This window comes from Schistocerca serialis, chromosome 4 (genome assembly GCF_023864345.2).
Source record: "Schistocerca serialis cubense isolate TAMUIC-IGC-003099 chromosome 4, iqSchSeri2.2, whole genome shotgun sequence".
NCBI lineage: Eukaryota > Metazoa > Arthropoda > Insecta > Orthoptera > Acrididae > Schistocerca > Schistocerca serialis.
This window is the reverse complement of record NC_064641.1, coordinates 274,142,490-274,163,949: the sequence shown is the minus strand read 5'-3', so window position 1 is coordinate 274,163,949 and position 21,460 is coordinate 274,142,490. Positions and strand designations below refer to the sequence as shown.

The following is a 21,460-nucleotide window of genomic DNA, read 5'->3' as shown; positions in this document are numbered from 1 at the left end:
TCTTTCTTCTAAGATAAGTCGTAGGGTCAGTATTGTCTCAAGTGTTCCAGCATTTCTACGGAATCCAAACTGATCTTCCCCGAGGTCGGCTTCTACCAGTTTTTCCATTCGTCTGTAATGAATTCGCGTTAGAATTTTGCAGCTGTGACTTATTAAACTGATAGTTCGGTAATTTTCACATGTGTCAACACCTACTTTCTTTGGGATTGGAATTATTATATCCTTTTTGAAGTCTGAGGGTATTTCGCCTGTCTCATACATCTTGCTCACCAGATGGCAGAGTTTTGTCAGGACTGGCTCTCCCAAGGCTGTCAGTAGTTCTAATGGAATGTTGTCTACTCCCGGGGCCTTGTTCGACTTAGATCTTTCAGTGCTTTGTCAAACTCTTCACGCAGTATCATATCGCCCATTTCTTCTTCATCTGCATCTTCTTCCATTTCCATAATATTGTCCTCAAGTACATCACCCTTGTATAGACCCTCTATATACTCCTTCCACCTTTCTCCTTTCCCTTCTTTGCTTAGAACTGGCTTTCCATCTGAGCTCTTGATATTCTTACAAGTGGTTCTCATTTCTCCAAAGGTCTCTTTAATTTTCCTGTAGGCAGTTTCTATCTTAACCCCCATGAGGTAAACCTTTACATCCTTACATTTGTCCTCTAGCCATCCCTGCTTAGCCATTTTGCACTTCCTGTCGATCTCATTTTTGAGACGTTTGTATTCCTTTTTGCCTGCTTCACTTGCTGCATTTTTGTATTTTCTCCTTTCCTCAAATAAATTCAGTATCTCTTCTGTTACCCAAGGATTTCTACTAGCCCTCGTCTTTTTACCTACTTGATCCTCTGTTGCCTTCACTATTTCATTCCTCAGAGCACCCCTTTCTTCTTCTACTGTATTTCTTTCTCCTCTTCCTGTCAATTGTGCCCTTATGCTCTCCCTGAAACTCTGTACAACCTCTGGTTTAGTCAGTTTATCCAGGTCCCATCTCCTTAAATTCCCACCTTTTTTCACTTTCTTCAGTTTTAATCTACAGTTCATAACCAATAGATTGTGGCCAGAGTCCACATTTGCCCCTGGATATGTCTTACAATGTAAAATCTGGTTCCTAAATCTCTGTCTTACCATTATCTAATCTATATCTATCTGAAAATTTTTAGAATCTCCAGGCTTCTTCCATGTACACAACCTTCGGTCATGGTTCTTGAACCAAGTGTTAGCTATGATTAAGTTATGCTCTCTGCATAATTATACCAGGCGGCTTCCTCTTTCATTTCTTAGCCCCAATTCATATTCACCTACTACGTTTCCTTCTCTTCCTTTTCCTACTGTCGAATTCCAGTCACCCATAACTATTAAATTTTCACCTCCCTTCACTACCTGAATAATTTCTTTTATGTCATCATACATTTCATCAACTTCTTCATCATCTGCAGAGCTAGTTGGCATATAAACTTGTACTACTGTAGTAGGTGTGGGCTTCGTGTCTATCTTGGCCACAATAATGCGTTCACTATACTGTTTGTAGTAGCTTACCCGCACTCCTATTTTTTTTATTCATTATTAAACCTACTCCTGCATTACCCCCATTTGATTTTGTATTTATAACCCTGTATTCACCTGATCAAAAGTCTTGTTCCTCCCACCACCAAACTTCAGTAATTCCCACTATATCTAACTTTAACCTATCCATTTTCCTTTTTAAATTTTTTAACCTACCTGCCCCATTAAGGGATCTGACATTCCACGCTCCGATTCGTAGAATGCCAGTTTTCTTTCTCCTGATAACGATGTCCTCTTGAGTAGTCCCCACCCGGAGATCCGAATGGGGGAGCATTTTACCTCCGGGATATTTTACCCAAGAGGACGCCATCATCATTTAGTCATACAGTAAAGCTGCATGCCCTCGGGAAAAACTACCTCTGTAGTTTCCACTTGCTTTCAGCCGTTAGCAGTACCAAAAGAACAAGGCCGTTTTGGTTAGTGTTACAGGGACAGATCAGTCAATCATCCAGACCCTGCAACTACTGAAAAGGCTGCTGCCCCTCTTCAGGAACCACACGTTTATCTGGCCTCTCAACAGATACCCCTCCGTTGTTTTTACACCTACGGTACGGCTATCTGTATCTTTGAGGCACGCAAGCCTCCCCACCAACGGCAGGGTCCATGGTTAATGGAGGGGTGCGGGTACTTAAGCAACGAGATTAATTCTAATAGTTATGCTACGATTACTTATGTTAACTCATGGTTTGTTGACCCTCAGAGAACAGTTAAGTAGTATATTTTCTTCTGTAGATTCCCTGCTTCTCTGTCCTGTAGTCCGTCAAGGACAGATACACGCTTTCCTATTATCCTATTGTGTCTAGTTTCTCTATACATTTAGTTCTCGTCAGTGGTTTTAATTGAGATGTTGACAGTCCTGACACAGTTAAGTTTCGGACGGACGGTATCAGTATGTATTCCACGTGCAGTTCAGCTCTTGTTGGACATATAGTTTATGATTGTTGCAGTTTTGGTTTACCAATAGTGTAATTCAAAGTATTTTTTCCATCGTTGTTTGTGAAAATAAAGTTAATGAAGTTCAATGAAGCATAATGCTGTAGTGAATTCGTGACCTCGAAACTCCTAATTTGATATCCTCATCTATTATGCGTCTCCATAGAATTCAGGTTTAGTATTTTTCTACGCAATACTGCCAAGTAATATTTCAAGGCTGGAAAGTGAAACGTTGACAGTCCGCCATGCATCCGTAGCCGCCTTGAGAACCATTGGTGTTTAAAGGATTTCTAGTCATTACCTGCGGTAAACTACCATTGTATTTGGCAGTATGATTTAGTTAAGGTTACGACACTCCACCTCCCCACGGCGTTAGCGCCCAAGGAAAAACCAGGAGCTAGGCGTGTAAACTCACAAAAATACACTGCAGCTTCAAGATGTGTTAAAGTGCTATTGCTGTCAATCTTTGCAACAGTAGTCGGCAGGCAGTATTATGTCATAGCATAATACACAAAGTTGTCGTGATCTCTGCACGCTACCCTATCTGGTACAAATTCTTCATCTCTGTTTAACTGCTGAACCCACATCCATTTCAGCCACTTACTTTATCCACCTCTTGGTCTACCTCTACAATTTTTAGCGCCCACACTTTCCTCCAATACAAAATTTGTGATCCCTTGAAGTCTCACAATGTATCCTATGAACCCAACCCCATTCTTTAGTCTGCTTATGCCACAAATTTCTTTTCTACCTAGTTCTGTTCAGTGACTCCTCATGAGTTACGGGAGCTACCCATCTGGTTTTCTGCATTCTCTTTCAGCACCGCATTTCAAAAGCTTCTGTTCTCTCCTTGCTGAATTGGTTATTGTCCAAGTTTCGCTTCCGTACAATGCCACACTACACTTAAATTTACCTTTGATGTCAACAGAAACGCTTTCTTTCCACTGCCATTCTACCTTTTACATTCTCCCTACTTCGGCCATAAGTTATTTTACTGCCCAAATAGCAAAACTCATCTATTACTTTTAGCGTCTCATTTCCTAATCTAATTCGCTCATTATCGGTTCATTTAACTGGAGTACATTGCATTGTCTTTGTTTTGTTATTTTTCACCTTATATCCTCTTTTCAGTATGTTGTCCATTCCGTTCATCTGCATTTCCAATTTTTTTTGCCGTCCCTGCCAGAAGTACAGTGTCATGGGCAAACTTCAAAGTTGTTAGTTCGTCTCCCTAAAATTTAATTCCGTCACAAAATTCCTTCTTGCTTTCCTTCACAGCCTATTCTACATACAGATAAATAGCAGTTGGGATAGGCTACAACCCTGTCTTCCTCCCTTCTCAACCACTGCTTCTCTTTCATGCCCTTCGACTGCTGTCTGCTTTCTGTACAAGTTGGAACTAACCTTTGATAGTCAGTGTTTTATCCCCTATTATCTTCAGAGATTTAAAGCGTTTATTCCAGTCGACACTATCGAAAACTTTCTCCAAATCTACATATGATGTAAACGGTTTCTAAGGTAAGTCGTAGTCTAAGTATTCCCTCACGAATTCCTACGTTTCTCCGACGTCCACTGCCACCAGTTCTTCCTTTGTTCTGTAAATAATTCTTGTCAGTATTTTACAACCATGTCTTATTAAACAGATTTCTCGGTAATACTCACACATGTCAGCACTTTCTTCCTTTAGAATTGGATTACATGCGGTTATTTTTCCCGTCTTGCACATTTTTCGAATCAGATGGAATAGTTCAGTTGTCGCTGGTTCTTCCATGGATATCAACAGTTCTGAGGGAATGTCGTCTATCCCAGGGGCCCTGTTTCGACTTAACCCTTTTGCTGCTCTGTCAAATTCTTCTCGCATTTTCGTATTCCCAATCTCATCTTCATCCACGTCCTCTTCCATTTCTTTAACAGTGTCTTCAAATTTACTTTCCTTAGCCCCTCTACATCCTCCCACCTTTCAGCTTTCTTTCTTTGCGTGGTACTGGCTTTCCATTTGAGCTCTTGATATTAATACAGCTGCTTCTTCTTTCTCCAAAAGAATGTTTAATTTTCCTCTAATCGGTATGTATTTTTCCCTTACTTATACTTGCTTTTAAATCCTTACATTTGTCGTGTAGCCATTCCTGCTTAGCTATTTTACTCTTCCTCTGAATTTAGTTTTTTAGACGTTTGTATTCTCTTTAGCCTACTTCATTTGCTGCATTTTTATATTTTCTCTTTTCATCAATTAAATCCACTATGCAAGGAATGCTACGAGGCACAATCTTTTTATCAATTTGATCCTCTGCTACCTTCACTATTTCATCTCTCAAAAGCTATCCATTCGTATGCTACTGTATTCTTTTCCTCTGTTTAAATCGATCCCTCTGGTCAGAGTCCGCATCGGCCCCTGGAAATGTCTTACAGTTTAAATCTGTTTCCGAAATCTCTGTCTACCTTTATATAATGAACGTGACACCTTCCGGTGTCTGCAAGACTCTTCCACTTATACAACCTTTTTTCATATTCTTAAACCAAGTCTTAGAGATTAATAAATAATGGTCTGCGCCTAATTCTATCAGGTGGCTCGTCTTTCGTTCCTTTCTTCTAGTCCACATTTTCCTACTAACTTTCCTTCTCCTCCTGTACCTTCTACCGAAACCCATTTTTCCTCTTCCTTAACTATCTCAATAATTTACTTTATCTCATCATAAAAATGGTTCAAATGGCTCGGAGTGCTACGGGACTCAACATCTTAGGTCATAAGTCCCCTAGAACTTAGAACTACTTAAACCTAACTAACCTAAGGACATCACACACACCCATGCCCGAGGCAGGATTCGAACCTGCTACCGTAGCAGTCTCGCGGTTCCGGACTGCAGCGCCAGAACAGCACGGCCACCGCGGCCGGCTATCTCATCATGGATTACTTCTATTTCCTCAGCCATCTGCAGGGATAGTCGGTATATAAGTTTCTGCTATTGTGGTGGGTGCTGGTTTTGTATCATTGCTCACGACAATGTGTTCACCATGCTTTTCGTAATAGCTTATCCCTATTCTTATTTTCTTATTCATTATTAGACCTGCTCCTGCATTACATCTATTTTATTTTGTATTTAGAAAAGTGTCCTCACCAAACCAGAAATCCTGTTTATCCTGCCACTGAACTTCACTAGCCTCCACTAATTTAATTTTAACATACACATTTCACTTCTCAGAATTGAGGCGTTTAGTGCGAGGAGGAGGCAGCTCCACTTTTAGCCTCTATTGAGTTTAACAGCCTATCAGATACAAAAAGAAAAAGCCGCTTCGATTGGTGCAAGGTGGTGGCAGCTCTATCTGCTAGTTCCATAGAAATCCAATAGATGGAACTGCCTGTATTCCGAGTTTGCGCGAAAGCGGAGGCAGTTCCTTGAGCTGCCTCGATCTTCCACCAAACGAGAGCAGGAAGGAGATTATGTTACGTAGTGTTCAGCAGACAGGTGTAAACACTGCGCGTTCTCTGTGAGGGATACTTTTTTATCAGGCTTATGATATGTTTTGTGACTTCATCGCCTTTTGACTTCACGATTTCTGTCAATATGAGCGAAGAGGATCGACTGTTTAATTGTGACTCCTTAGAAAACTACGAACCAGGTGAAGATGAGACATCTACTGATTCAGAAGAAGATTCAAGAAGCAGAGACCGCAGTTGTTGGACCACATCAGAGGGAAAAAGGATCGCACAAGGAAGAATGGAAACGGAACACAAGAAGACAATGGAAAGTTGACGGAAAGCAGTACAAGAGCACTAGTGGAAAAAACATGCCTCGCCAGACTACAGGTAATGATTACAGTTGCAAATACAAGTGTTTTACTGAATTCGAAATTGAAGCAAGGCGTTGTATTATTATTGCTTTTAATGGCCTAAGGACTAAACATACCCAAGATGTGTATTTGGATAGTTGCATTAAAGGTTTACCTGCTAAAAGAAATAGGCCAGGGAACCACAATATTCGTTTCGAGGAGACGCAAGTACTAGCGGCCACAAGCGGATATTACGAAAGGTTCTACAGGGAGGCAATAGAAATCGCTAAACACTCAAATAATTTCAACCGTAAGGAGGAGGGTGTGAAATTAAACGGCATATGGATGCCGGTGTTAAAGAAGATGTGTACCACCCGCCCACTACTGGGTGATGGCAACGGTGATCGCCGGCGACGGACAGCGGCCAATTGCACTGACGTTTTCAAAACACGTGACGTCACGCCGCGCCGTGGGAGCGCGCGGACACGGAATTTAGCGGCAGTCAGTAGCGAGCCAGTGGGTGTGTTAGACCTTCCATTGAACTACGGACCCCCTTGAAGATGTCTCCCGCAGTCGGAGACGAAACGTTGGGAATCGACACAGAATTCATCAACCGACCACGGCATAACAGCCCGGATAATTATAATGGACATGATCGCAAAGCAACTTCCTTTTGATGGAGCTGTCACACCAAAACCAAGTGGTAGAGGAAACTATTATACAAAACCCAACAAAATTCCAGATCAAACTGTGCAAAAGGTTCAGTGTCACACAGACAGTTTTTCTTGGCGAGAATCGCATTATAGTCGACGAGACAATGGCAATAGACAATACTTACCTGGCGATATCACCAGCAAAGAAATGAGTCGTTTGTACATGTAAAGGCGCTCTCAATCTGCAGTAGAATATGATTCTTACTTTCGGTACTTCATGACACACTTCAGCATCAGATTCGGGCACCCAAGATCGGACACGTGTCAAAAGTTTGACAACATACAAAAGGAACTCATTCCACTTCTACCTTAGATGAGAGATGTAAGGGGCTCCAAGATGCCAACATAGTTCATCGAAGTCAGGCGGATTCATTTTATCAAGATATTAAAGACAAGATGCATCCTGCTTGCCAGCAGCACTCGGCAGATCTGGATGGTGACCCATCCAAGTGCTAGCAAAGCCTGATAGCGCTTGAACTCTGTGATGTGGGGGGAACCGGTGTTACCACTGCAGCAATGCCGTTGGGTATCTCTGGTTATACATGATGCAAAACAGATCTGAATTCGGTGAACAGACAGATAAACTGCAATAACTATGACAGTTGAAGCATTATTTTTGTTATGGCTGTCTTCAAATGGTACAAGTCCCAAGGAATTACGAACGCTATATTTTTTGCTTGTGATTGTGGATCACTATGTAAATACTACATCATACATTAATATGTACATGCGAGTGCACAAACTGAATTTATTAGTAACACAGTTCTGATAATAGAAAACCTATAGCTTAGAAATCGTTATAAATAGAAAAGGGAAACTCATTTGAATTTATTTCACGCCAACCACAGAGAACAGTGATATATTCTCTTTCGTCTTAATTTCCTTGCAACGTGCCCTTTTCCTTCAGAACTGCCGTTTTCCATTCTTCAGTTTCACAACAAAGTTGATCCAATACAATTAAGCTTGTTGACCTAACGGAGAAATATCAGTGAATGGTGCAAGTAGGCACTGGTTAGTGTTGTGGGACGGGAAAGAGAATTTATTCCATCAATAATAATTAGATCTAGACTGTTATTAAAGATTGGAATTGCACCATTTATGGTCAGCGTTCGCGATGAGGTATGTAGGAAATAGTAAAATAAACTCGCTCAGAACCGTATGTGTAAATAAACATGAAATAACATCAGTCAGTATGAAATACATTTATCCACAAAGTGAATGTTCTTTTTTTTTTACTTCAGAAATGAAAATTTCCAACTTAAGTCATCCATACGACCAAACTCATCTGCGAATTATTTTGTTACCACGTAATGGTAAAGCTATGGGTAACCATACGCTCAGGTGAAGCGGTCACTGGTAACTGACGCTGCCGCTGCCGAAACACATGCTGTTGGCGCTGCAGTCACCAAATTCTCTGATGGCAGTGGAGAGAAATTCAGAACTGCCTAAAATAGTGGTGGTAGCGAGAAGTAAAAAAAAAAGAGTTAGCAATGAGGGGAAGTTAAAGATGACAAGACTAGCCCTTTTGGCCAAGTTTAAAATAGCCCAAAAAATTTTAAAAACTCGAAGCTGCCAGAACTAGCTCACTTCTGCTTTATAGGCCGTCTGACATCACAATCCAGACGCCATGTCCCAAATTATCCAAACGATCTGAATTATTTATCAAAAAAAGGTAAAGATGTGGCAGTGCAGAAGTATTTCCACATCTGCATTATTCATCAAAAACATGTAAACTTCATCTGAATTATTGATACGTTGGTACCCTTGTCAGTGTGCTTGGTACACTCAATGTACAATACTTGGTGTAAGTAAAATTGCACCTGAAATTAAATATTTTCGTCTCTAGCTGTCTATATCATTTATCATAAGTTTGTGATCACACACAATGTTCATGTTAATATTATTACCACCCCCAAACAATAATATCTCAATATTCCTCCTAGTCCTAAATGAGACTATCTTACTGGTAGCACAGACATAATGTACTATTTATCGGTAAAACAAAAGCACATACACTAAAGTTATCTCAGTTTTTTAAAATACATCTAAAATATTTGTCAAAATACATACGGAGTGTAACTTACAGTATCACAGTTTTTAAAAAGTACATCACAAATACGAGGCATGCAGAACAGTAATACCTCCGAATCTTTTATGTAAAAACTCTTAAGACTTTTTAAATAAAACAAACGATACTGACTCTGCACATTTTTGTTTTTCAGCTCTATACATCTGCAGCCCTCTCCTGCTAGAAGGCTCTTAAATGTAGTGTTAACAAGGGAGTGTTTAACCTAACTATTTTTGTACATAAAAAGGAGTGCTCTAATCGAATTTACATTTCTATGAGTTTATCCACATACAGAGCATCCTCTACTTAAGCATAATAGTGTCACACCATGCATGGTTTGATATCTGCAACAGTCCAACCCTTGGGTTCACTGATATCGACCATACTCCATACACTCCTGACTTGGCTCCATCCAATTTCCATCTGTTTCCAACACTTAGAGAACACTATCTACAGCTTCGCTTTGATAGTGATAAAACAATGCAGACAGAAGTGAGGTTGTGGCTCTGCCAACAAAGCAGAACATCCTACAATGATGGGGACCAACAAACTGGTCTCTAAATGGGAGAAATGTGTTCATTAGCAGGGTGGCTCCATTGAAAAGTAAATATATAGACATAAAGAATAATTATATAGTACATTTATTTTATTTAAAAACCTTTAAGAGTTTTCTCACAAAAGGTTTGGAGGCATTACTTTTTAACAGATCCTGTATGTCACCAACATACTCACTCATACTCACATACCCACAGTCATACACACAAACACACACACACACACACACACACACACACACACACACACACACACGCACGCACGCACGCATGCACACATTTATACAATATTTATATCAAGTGTCACAATGTTATTACCAAATCTAAAATGATACTGTGTTAAAAAATGAACATGTCCAAACCTGTAACTGAAAAAGAAACACTTGGTGGCTACAATAATATGTTAAGCAGGCAACCAGTGACGATTGACATAAATAGATGGTCTTTATTGCTGTTATACAACTGTTAGCTACTAAAAGAATGGCCGGCCGAAGTGGCCGTGCAGTTAAAGCCGCTGCAGTCTGGAACCGCAAGACCGCTACGGTCGCAGGTTCGAATCCTGCCTCGGGCATGGATGTTTGTGATGTCCTTAGGTTAGTTAGGTTTAACTAGTTGTAAGTTCTGGGGGACTAATGACCTCAGCAGTTGAGTCCCATAGTGCTCAGAGCCATTTGAACCATTTTTGAACGAAAAGAATGCAGCTAATGTGTAACTTACACCTGATGCCTAAAATATAATTGTACAGTCACATTGCCATTTCCACAATTAACTTCTTCAACAATAGTTGAAAACACATATTTTAAGCAGAGCAATAAATTTAACACTAGCTCCTACACCCAAATGAAATTTTGTTACAGGTGGTATAAAATGTCATATTATTTACCAAAAATATGTAAGCGCGTGCACACACACACACAACCACACACACACACACACACACACACACACACACACACATTGGTTACATCACCGTTATTATCACATCTAAATTGTCTGTATTATTGTTCTATAAAACACCTGTTACTTAAAATATTGTGGCAGGTACTCGAGGAGATAAATCATTTAGCAACATACACTTGATACCTGAAACATGACTATTGTTTCTCAAATTAGGCACGACATTGCTATTTTCATGCCTAAATAAAATGTACATTATTGTTATATACAGGGAAAACGCATGTGGCAAAAAAAAAACATAAGCAGGCAGATGACACGTCATCTTAGGCCTAAACGAAGCTATGCACCAAAAAAGAATCCGACCAAGCACCATTTTGGGGGGAAGAAGAGAATGCATCTGTGAAATAATAGTAATAATAAATATTACTGACTTAGTAATACAGCTTTACTTTTTGTTAAGTTTATATTGATCACATCTGTGGCAGCGTCTTTATTCACCAATATTACATTTCTAGACACCTTAGACAACAAACTTTACTATAAAAATGTGTTTTGGTGAGATCTTTAACTTGTTGCATCACTTAAACCACATTTTTTCGTCATACGCAAATATAGCTTTGTAATCTTCCATGTACACAGTGCGATCAGAACATGGTAAAATAAAACACAGGAAAGATCCAACACACCAAAATCCGTAAGGACTTCGAGTGCAGGACACACAGGTTGTTTATCGTAATTCATATGTTTAATTACAAATCTGTCATCATGAACGAAAATTATGTCTTTGCACCAAAGGAAAAGTGTCTATACGATTTATCACAGCATGTATAGAATTTGAGCACAACACACATACGTAACTAATGCAATAATTTAATTGTTTGCAACATTTTTAAAACAATATATATGGCTTACATTTTGACACTAATGATGTGATGGGGCAGTTGGTTATAATTTTGTCACATAGCAATGGTATGTGAAAAACTGTCATGGAGTGTCCATTATGTGATAGCATAAGGTAGCCCTTTCAGCAGTAGATGAGAAATGTGCACTTAAAGACAAAAATCGTACCCCAGCATGTACCTGTAATGTTTGACTGCCTTTGAAAAGTAGTTGAAAGTGGGTATCATAGTAGTCCCGATTTCTTACTAACACAAATGCATATTACAGTTCAATACCCTGTTTCACTGAAGTGTCAAGCAGGCTGCACTTTGTGACAGCACAACTAGTCCTTTATAAGTGCACTTTAACTTGTAAATTAGATTCGTGGTGCCATGTATGTTTTGTTAAATAATACAGAAAATTATTTGGCTTCTTTAAAATGTAATGGAATCATCAAGCTCTCCTCCTTACCAAGTCCACTTAAGCTGTAATTTATACTTGGAGTAGTGCATAAATGTTTTGTAATGCTAGAAAAATTCGTAATGTAGTTTGATAAACAATACAAGTAATTTTTGTTGTCTTTAAAGTGTTGTAAAAAAATCAAACCAAGGTGATCAGAAAGTGCTGTGGAACCTGTAAGTGAAATCGCTAGTGCTAATATGTAAGCAATGTGTATTTCCATTAAATCTTATGGAACAAGGAAGTTACAAAAGTAGTAAAATGTCATTTTTTGCTATTGAAATACTGGTGTATCTTCATAAATAAAACAGGAAAATTTAGTTTGGTGCAAAGATCGAATTTTTATTCATGGTCAGATGTCTATAATTATACTTGTGTATTATGGTAAACACCCTGTGTGTGTGTTTGTACTCAAAAAGCTTACATATTTCGATAAATAATTTGATATAGGAGCAGGGATCGTATTTTCGTGATTTAGAACTGTTCTCTTTGTGTGGAACCTTGTCCATCATTTTGCTTGATATATGTCTACATTTCGTATTTGGACCATTAGGAAGTTATAGCTTTGTATCACGAGAATGTGCAGTGTAAATGACATGACACATTAAAGAACTAGACAAAAAGAATCACTTTCAGAACATTTTGTTGTGTTAAAGAGTCTGAAAAGGTAAGACTGGTGAATAAACATGCTACGGGAGGTGTGTCCAATATCAAAACTAATAAAAAGTAAGGCTGTATTACGCAGACAATAAAATCAATTATTATTTTGTTGATGCATTTTATTCCTGCCCCATAAAATGGTGTTTGAACAGGTTCTTTTATGAGCAGAGCCTCATTTAGGCCTAACCTGACTTGTCAGCTGTCTGATTAGCACATCATTTTCGCTGCACATGTTTTGCACTCCTATATAACAATAAAATAAATTATTCAGAAACGAAAATATCATTGTGCCACTTGATTTCTAAATCAAGTTATATTTCGGTTTTAAGTGTATGTTACATAACAACTTCTCTCTTTCAATAAATGAGATATTATTTTAACTTATTTCTGTTTTACAGAACAACAATGAAATCATTTTAAAGTGTGGTAATAACAATGACATAAGTACTGTGTGTGTGCTTAGGTATTTTTGATCAATAATATCCCATACTTTTACTATCAGTAAAAATCTCACTTAAGCCTAGGATCCACTGACAAATATTACTGCATTGCCTGTAGCGTATGTTTTGTACTGTTACAGGACTATTCGGAAGTGGAAATAGCATAGTGGCAATTGATAAGAGCGTCCAAAATCACAATTTAGGTATCAACTGTAAGTTAGACAAAAAGTGCACTCTTTCAGTAGCTGACAGTTATAAAATAGCAATTAAGACCGCCTATTTGCTTGTGTCAACTCTCTTGGCGTACCTGCTTAGCATATTATTATAACTACCAGGTGTTTTGAGCAATTATACGCTCAGTCACGTTCAGTTTCGACCCCAGCAACATATTATAAATGATAAAAATGATGTGGCACTTGGTATAAATAATGTTCTTGTAGCTGACTCCCACATAAAAGATGGGCCTTGCCACTGGTGGGGAGGCTTGCGTGCCTCAGAGATACAGATAGCCATACCGTGGGTGTAACCACAACGGAGGGGTATCTGTTGAGAGGCCAGACAAACGTGTGGTTCCTGAAGAGGGGCAACAGTCTGGATGACTGACTGATCTGGCCTTGTAACACTAACCAAAACGGCCTTGCTGTGCTGGTACTGTAAACGGCTGAAAGAAAGGGGAAACTACAACCGTAATTTTTCCCGAGGGCACGCAGCTTTACTATATGGTTAAATGATAATGGCGTCCTCTTGGGTTAAATGTTCCGGAAGTAAAATACTCCCCCATTCGAATCTCTGGGCGGGGACTACTCAAGAGGACATCGTTATCAGGAGAAAGAAAACTGGCGTTCTACGGATTGGAGCGAGGAATGTCAGATCCCTTAATCGGACAGGTAGGTTAGAAAATTTAAAAAGGGAAATGGATAGGTTAAAGTTAGATATAGTGGGAATTAGCGAAGTTCGCTGGCAGGAAGAACAAGACTTCTGGTCATGTGACTACAGTGTTATAAACACAAAATCAAATAGGGGTAATGCAGGAGTAGGTTTAATAATGAATAAAAAAATAGGAGTACGGGTAAGCTACTGCACTCAGCATAGTGAACGCCTTATTGTGGCCAAGATAGACACGAAGCCCAAGTCTGTTACAGTAGTACAAATTTATATGCCAACTAGCTCTGCAGATGACGAAGAAATTGAAGAAATGTATGATGAGATAAAAGAAATTATTAAGATAGTGAAGGGAGACGAAAATTTAATATTCATGAGTGACTGGAATTCGATAGTAGGAAAAGGAAGAGAAGGAAACGTAGTAGGTGAGTATAGAGTGGGGGTAAGAAATGAAAGTGTGGTGTCACCGCCAGACACCACACTTGCTAGGTGGTAGTTTTAAATCGGCCGCGGTCCATTAGTACATGTCGGACCCGCGTGTCGCCATTGTGTGATCGCAGACCGAGCGCCACCACAAGGCAGGTCGTGAGATACGGACTAGCACTCGCCCCAGTTGTACGGACGACGTACCTAGCGACTATACTGACGAAGCCTCGCTCCCTTGCCGAGCCGATAGTTAGAATAGCCTTCAGCTAAGTCAATGGCTACGACCTAGCAAGGCGCCATTAGTAACATTGCATGTATCTAAAGAGTCTCACTTGTATCGCCACAATCTCCAGATGTACCAAAAGGATGGATTAAAGTTAAGTATTCCAGAAGCTACGTACTTTTCTTTATAGCATTCATTACGTATCCTGTTTCAGACTTCACTCCATCCTGCTTTAACTTAGCGCGTGCCTTTCGGCTTCCTCTCATTGTGTCTAGGCTGTCTTGTCTAGACACAACAGAAAGAGTAAGCCACCTGGTAGAATTTTTCACAGAGCATAACTTAATCATAGCTTACACTTGGTTCAAGAATCGTTAAAGAAGGTTGTACACATGGAAGAAGTCTGGAGATACTAGAAGGTATCACATTGATCATATAATGGTAAGACAGAGATTTAGGAACCAGGTTTTGAATTCTAAGACATTTCCAGGGGCAGATGTGGACTCTGACCACAATCTATTGGTTATGAACTGTAGGATAAAACTGAAGAAACTGAAAAAAGGTGGGAATTTAAGGAGATGGAACCTGGATAAACTGAAAGAACCGGAGGTTTCAGGGATAGCGTAAGGGAACAATTGACAGAAATGGGGGAAAGAAATGCAGTAGAAGAAGAATGGGTAGTAGTGAAGGCAGCAGAGGATCAAGTATGTAAAAAGACGAGGACTAGTAGAAATCCTTGGGTAAAAGAAGAGATACTGAATTTAATTGATGAAAGGAGAAAATACAAAAACGCAGCATGTGAAGCTGGCAAAAAGGAATACAAACGTCTCAAAAATGAGATCGACAGGAAGTGCAAAATGGCTAAGCAGAGATGGCTTAAGAACAAATGTAAGAAGCTGGCAAAAAGGAATACAAACGTCTCAAAAATGAGATCGACAGGAAGTGCAAAATGGCTAAGCAGAGATGGCTAAAGAACAAATGTAAGGACGTAGAGGCTTATCTCACTAGGGTTAAGATAGATACTGCCCACAGGAAAATTAGAGCGACCTTTGGAGAAAAGAGAACCACTTGTATCAATATCAAGAGCTCAGATGGAAACTCAGTTCCGAGCAAAGAAGGGAAAGCAGAAAGGTGGAAGGAGTATATAGAGGGTCTATACAAGGGCGATGTACTTGAGGACAATATTATGGAAAGAGAAGAGGATGTAGATGAAGATGAAATGGGAGATATGATACTGCGTGAAGAGTTTGATAGAGCACTGAAAGACCTAAGTCGAAACAAGGCAGTGGGGAGTAGACAACATTCCATTAGAACTACTGACAGCCTTGGGAGAGCCAGTCCTGACAAAACTCTACCATCTGGTGAGCAAGATGTATGAGACAGGCGAAATTCCCTCAGACTTCAAGAAGATTTTAATGATTCCAATCCCAAAGAAAGTAGGTGTTGACAGATGCGAAAATTACCGAACTATCAGTTTAATAAGTCACAGCTGCAAAATACTAACGCGAATTCTTTACACACGAATGGAAAAAACTGGTAGAAGCCGACCTCGTGGAAGATCAGTTTGGATTGCGTTTAAATGTTGGAGCACGTGAGGCAATACTTACCCTACGACTTATCTTGAAAGCAAGATCAAGGAAAGGCAAACCTACATTTCTAGCATTTGTAGACTTATGAAAGCTTTTGACAGTGTTGACTGGAATACTCTCTTTCAAATTCTGAAGGTGGCAGGGGTAAAATATAGGGAGCGAAAGGCTATTTTCAATTTGTAGAGAAAGCAGATGGCAGTTATAAGAGTCGAGGGACATGAGAGGGACGCTGTGGTTGGGAAGAGAGTGAGACAGGGTTGTACCCTATCCCTGATGTTATTAAATCTGTATATTAAGCAAGCAGTAAAGGAAACAAAAGAAAAATTTGGAGGTGGTATTAAAATCCATGGAGAAGAAATAAAAACTTTGAGGTTCGCCGATGACATTGTAATTCTGTCAGAGACAGCAAAGAACTTGGAAGAGCTGTTGAACGGAATGGACAGTGTCTTGAAAGGAGGGTATAAGATGAACATCAACAAAAGCAAAACGAGGGTAATGGAATGTAATCGAATTAAGTCGGGTGACGCTGCGGGAATTAGATTAGGAAATGAGACACTTAAAGTACTAAAGGAGTTTTGCTATTCAGGGAGCAAAATAACTGATGATGGCCGAAGTAGAGAAGATATAAAATGTAGACTGGCAATGGCAAGGAAAGCGTTTCTGAAAAAGAGAAATTTGTTAACATTCGTTATAAATTTAAAAGTCAGGAAGTCGTTTCTGAAAGTATTTGTATGAAGCGTAGCCATGTATGGAAGTGAAACATGGACGATCAATAATTTTGACAAGAAGAGAAAAGATGCTTTCGAAATGTGGTGCTACAGAAGAATGCTGAAGATCAGATGGGTAGATTACATAACTAATGAAGATTTATTGAATAGAGTTGGGCAGAATAGGAGCTTGTGGCACAACTTGACTAGAAGATGGGATCGGTTGGTAGGACATGTTCTGAGGCATTAAGGGATCACCAATTTAGTATTGGAGGGCAGGGTAAAAATCGTAGAGGGAGACCAAGAGATGAATACACTAATCAGATTCAGAAGGATGTAGGCTGTACTACGTACTGGGACATGAAGCAGCTTGCACAGGATAGAGTAGGATGGAGAGCTGCATCAAACCAGTCTCAGGACTGAAGACCACAACAACAACAGCTGACATAATTCTGATGTGTCCATTTTAGATGTGAAACACTGAAAGCTTGACCCTTTCATGCATGTTGGCAGACATTTTAGAAATGAATGTATCATTGGAGGCACTTGAAATAAACCTTGTTTGCATATGTGTATTTTGTGTGTGTGATTTTTCTGACAACGAAATGTACATATTTTGGATGAAGAGATACTGTAAGACCGTTTATATTATTTTCGAAAGATAATTTAAGTAGTTGGCATGCTTTTGAACATGGAGATTGTTGGGATACTTTTAAACATGGAGCAAAATTCAGACTATCAGATAATTTAGAACATGACGCCATTTTACCCATTAGTTAGGTGAAGCTTACTAATTTTTTGATATATGGCACAGATGTTGGACATATTGTAATATTGTAAATGTCTTTACATTTTACTTAAATATTATTGCTATTAATCATACATGTTTTCAACATCATTTTACAAGTACAAATAAAAGAAGTACGTAGCATACTAATTTATAGACATATTATGTGTTTTCTGGTAACTGATCACATCTGCTCAATTGGTTTCAAGGCTATGTAGTTTATGGTCAGACTTCAATGACTGGTCTGGCAGTCTATCTTTGCAGTGGTAGTCGTTCCCCATCTGCATAACAGGTCACCATCCTCCCATATCTAGTCCAGATCCTACTGAGTCTTCTCCATGTTCTGGGGACAGATTCAGTTCCCACAGTTTGTTGTTGATGTGGAGAAGACAATGGAGCTCTGGTGGAGTGTTGTTATACCACTTTTGCAGCCAAGCTTCCTGGAGACTGACGCTGTGGTTCATTAGGTTGCTAACTGTTCTGATTTGGAGCTGTCTGGAGAGGATTTTGTTCATTCACGTAGCAGGTATGTCCTCATTAATGTGCAGCTGTTGGTTGCACCAGATTGTTCTTGTATTTGCTCATAAGAACCTTCTTTCTTATTAGGTTATGTAGTGGAATGCAGCTCAGGGCAGGTAGCAAGAATACTGCGGTAGACTTAATTGTACCAGTGACAATTCTCGGTGTCTGATGTAGTTGCACATCTACTAGCTTTGTGTTGTTCAAATGGCTCTAAGCACTATGGGACTTAACATCAGAGGTCATCAGTCCCCTAGACTTAGAACTACTTAAACCTAACTAATTTAAGAATATTACACACATCCATGCCCAATAGCTTTGTGATGGTGCTGCTCATGTAGACAGGGCTACTGTATTCTATCACTGAGTAGCTAGATGATTTTAAGGTTGAAGATGCAGAACTCAGTGTTATACATCATCATTTCTGCAGAATATTATGTCTTAACCTCAATTTAGCTGCAGTCTTTGTTAGGTGCTGCTTCAATGACAATCACGTCTCAAGTATAACACACTATTGCTTCGCATCTCTACCTTAAAATGCGTGGGCGGTGTTAAGTAGGCAACAACATTGTTTCCTAGTCAGTCCTCATGATTCCCTAACACAGCACATCACTATGGATCATATCAATTTTGATTGTTTGTTCACTTTAACACCTGGCGCCTGGGTTGTGATGCCAGAGGGTTCGCAAAGCACAACTGGGATAATTCTTCCATTTTCGACTTTTTAAAATTTCTCTCTTCCACACTCTTCGATTTCTTCTCACCACCACCATTCGGAATAGTTTTTTATTTCCCACCATCACCATCTTGTAATGCGACAACTGCAGTGCTGATTACAAGCGGCCACTTGAAGTGTGTGCCAGGCCGCCCATACCAATACTACTCCACATTTACATGCTTTGTTAAATGGACTGCACATTGATAGTTTTTTCGCTATGAAACGAAAATGACTTTTGTTTCACGCTGCATATATTTAGTTCAGTTCTGATTATGTTTCACACTTCTTAGAAATCTAATCTCTATACCTTGAATACGTATTTCTTACCTCCTGTTTACCATCCATGATCTATTTCCACAAAATAGTGTCTGTAAAGTAACAGCCTTATAAAATCGTAATCCTACGTGTTTTAAAGTTCACTTATTCAATTATTTGTTGATTATTACACATGTATATATTACGAAACCTACTCATTTTACTTTGTTACTTTAGTCATAATCATACGCTATATACCTGACTGGTTATCTGATATGTTACTTTCATGTGTAACTTACACTATTATTTTTTTGTAAAGGATAGTTTAGGTCCGAGTTTGATTCAGTGGTTTTAATTTTCTGCAAAAAAGGTTTATGGCCATATTCGTAATTTACTGTATCAAATTCATGCAGGGCATTTTCGTTCCCTGAAATCATGGTGACTGAGAAGGTTCTTAACAAGTAGTCTTCTTGTTCATCTTCAATTTCCATTTTAGACAGTAAATAGCTTAAAATAAGGAGTGATTATTTTATAACGCAGACGCCACGATCGGAGTTCAGTAGAGGAACTATGTACACCAAGTGGATCGCTAAAAAGCAACTTATGTCTCAGAAATAAAATTAAACACATTGTTCGCCACCTCAATGTTCTTGCAATCACATGAGGAAAATAGAACTAGTTTTATTTTTGTATGAGCATTCTATTTACACATGTCTTTAAATAAATCAACAATGAAATTTGAGGGAGTGCCATCTTCTGCCAATTATTACTTCCCAGAAAAGCAATGATAAGTACTTTCAACTTGGATAGAACATATTTGTTGTTTCAGGTACAGCGAGAAACTCCAAGGTGCCTTTAACATTAGCAAGCGAAAGAATTTCATAAACGGAATAAACGAAGCAGTATCATGGATCTCAATGTTCGGCGGGTACGCTGTAGCGTTCTGGTATGGTGTGGAACTCATTATCAGAGACAAAGACTACCCTGAGAGCCAAAAGACCTATGACGTCAGCACAATGATCACTGTAAGTATAAAACACTTGGTGCCGTATCATACAATAAATTGACAACTCTTATAGACCAACATGGGAGTGGATACTATTAACGTGAAAGTCAACCACGTTTGGGCATCAATCAAATCTATATAGCTGTACATTTATTTATCTGCTGTATTCATACTGATAAAGTCCGCCCCGATAGCTGAGTGGTCAGCGTGATGGATGGCCGTCCTACGGGCCCGGGTTCGATTCCCAGCTGGGTCGGGGATTTTCTCCGCTCAGAGACTGGGTGTTGTGTTGTCTTCATCATCATCCGGCGCGCAGGTCCCCCAATGAGGCGTCGAATGTAATGAGACCTGCACCAAGGCTGCCGGACCTGCCCCGCAAGGAGCCTCCCGGCCAATGACGCCAAACGCTCATTTCCATTTATACTGATAAAGGCAGATGTTGCAATTAAATTAATGAAGGTATTATGGCATGGTGCCGTTTCCTCTACCTGACACCAGTTTCAGGTAATATGACTACCTTTCCGGCGTAATAATTCATTATAAACTGGAAAAAACTGGAAACCTTTAGGATATCAATAATCCCACACCAGTGAAAGTGACAGGTATAGGAATCGTCGGGGAAATGCCTGGTAACTATACAAAAACTTCCAGCTGCTTCAATAAAACTCTCGAGATAACAGTTGGAAGTAAGGAGCAGTGGAAGAATGAACCAAGATACTGTTCAGGAGACACGTTCTGGTTTACTGACGGACAAAAAACAGACGAAGGCCGGAGTATACGGGATAAAGCCTAGAGACTATAGATAGCAGTTTCTCTATGAAGCTGCCATGGTACTCCACGAGGAAATATTTGCTACCAGTGTGTGTGCAGAGGAGAATCTACGTAGGTGCTACTAGATTCGTAGCATCTGTATTCATTCACACAGCGAAGGACATCTGAAATCTCTATTAGCGCCTGGAATGAGATCAGAGATTGTTGCAAAATGCCATGAAGCCCTTGTGAGGCTAGGGGCAACCAACAGGACAAACCAGCTAAGGGTCTCTGGTCACCGAGGAGTTATCGGCAATGGACAAGCTGATACGCCCCTTTCCGCTCCCCTCCCCTTTATACCCTCCTCCTTATCTCCAACTAACCATAAAAATCCAAGAGGGCGAAGTTATCCCAATTGTATTAATGGGAAATTAACAATTCTTTCCCCATCCCCCTCACCGTCTTTCCAGTCTCCACCCCGTTACAGTCTAGTATCAAAACGACGTGTAAAAATTGTGGCCCCTCCTCCCTCCTCTCCTTCTTAGAGCCTAATCTTAAAATGAGGCGTAAAAAAGCAGAGAATGTAACGAATAAAATCATTAAAATAGTCCGAAGTAGACTAAATGTATTACACCGGGCTGTATCTCATAACAGCTGCGGAAAAAGCTCGT

The 21,460-nt window shown here is 39.6% G+C and overlaps 1 protein-coding gene across 1 annotated transcript in view; it reads left to right on the top strand.

The window, feature by feature from the left end:
- The window catches only part of LOC126474391 (ATP-dependent translocase ABCB1-like), a 194,693-nt gene that overhangs the window by 69,865 nt on the left and 103,368 nt on the right, over window positions 1–21,460 (top strand). Inside the window, exon 7 of the mRNA XM_050101859.1 lies at window positions 19,863–20,058. Within this exon, the coding sequence (XP_049957816.1) occupies window positions 19,863–20,058 (196 nt within the window). The remainder of the gene's footprint in view (window positions 1–19,862; window positions 20,059–21,460) is intronic.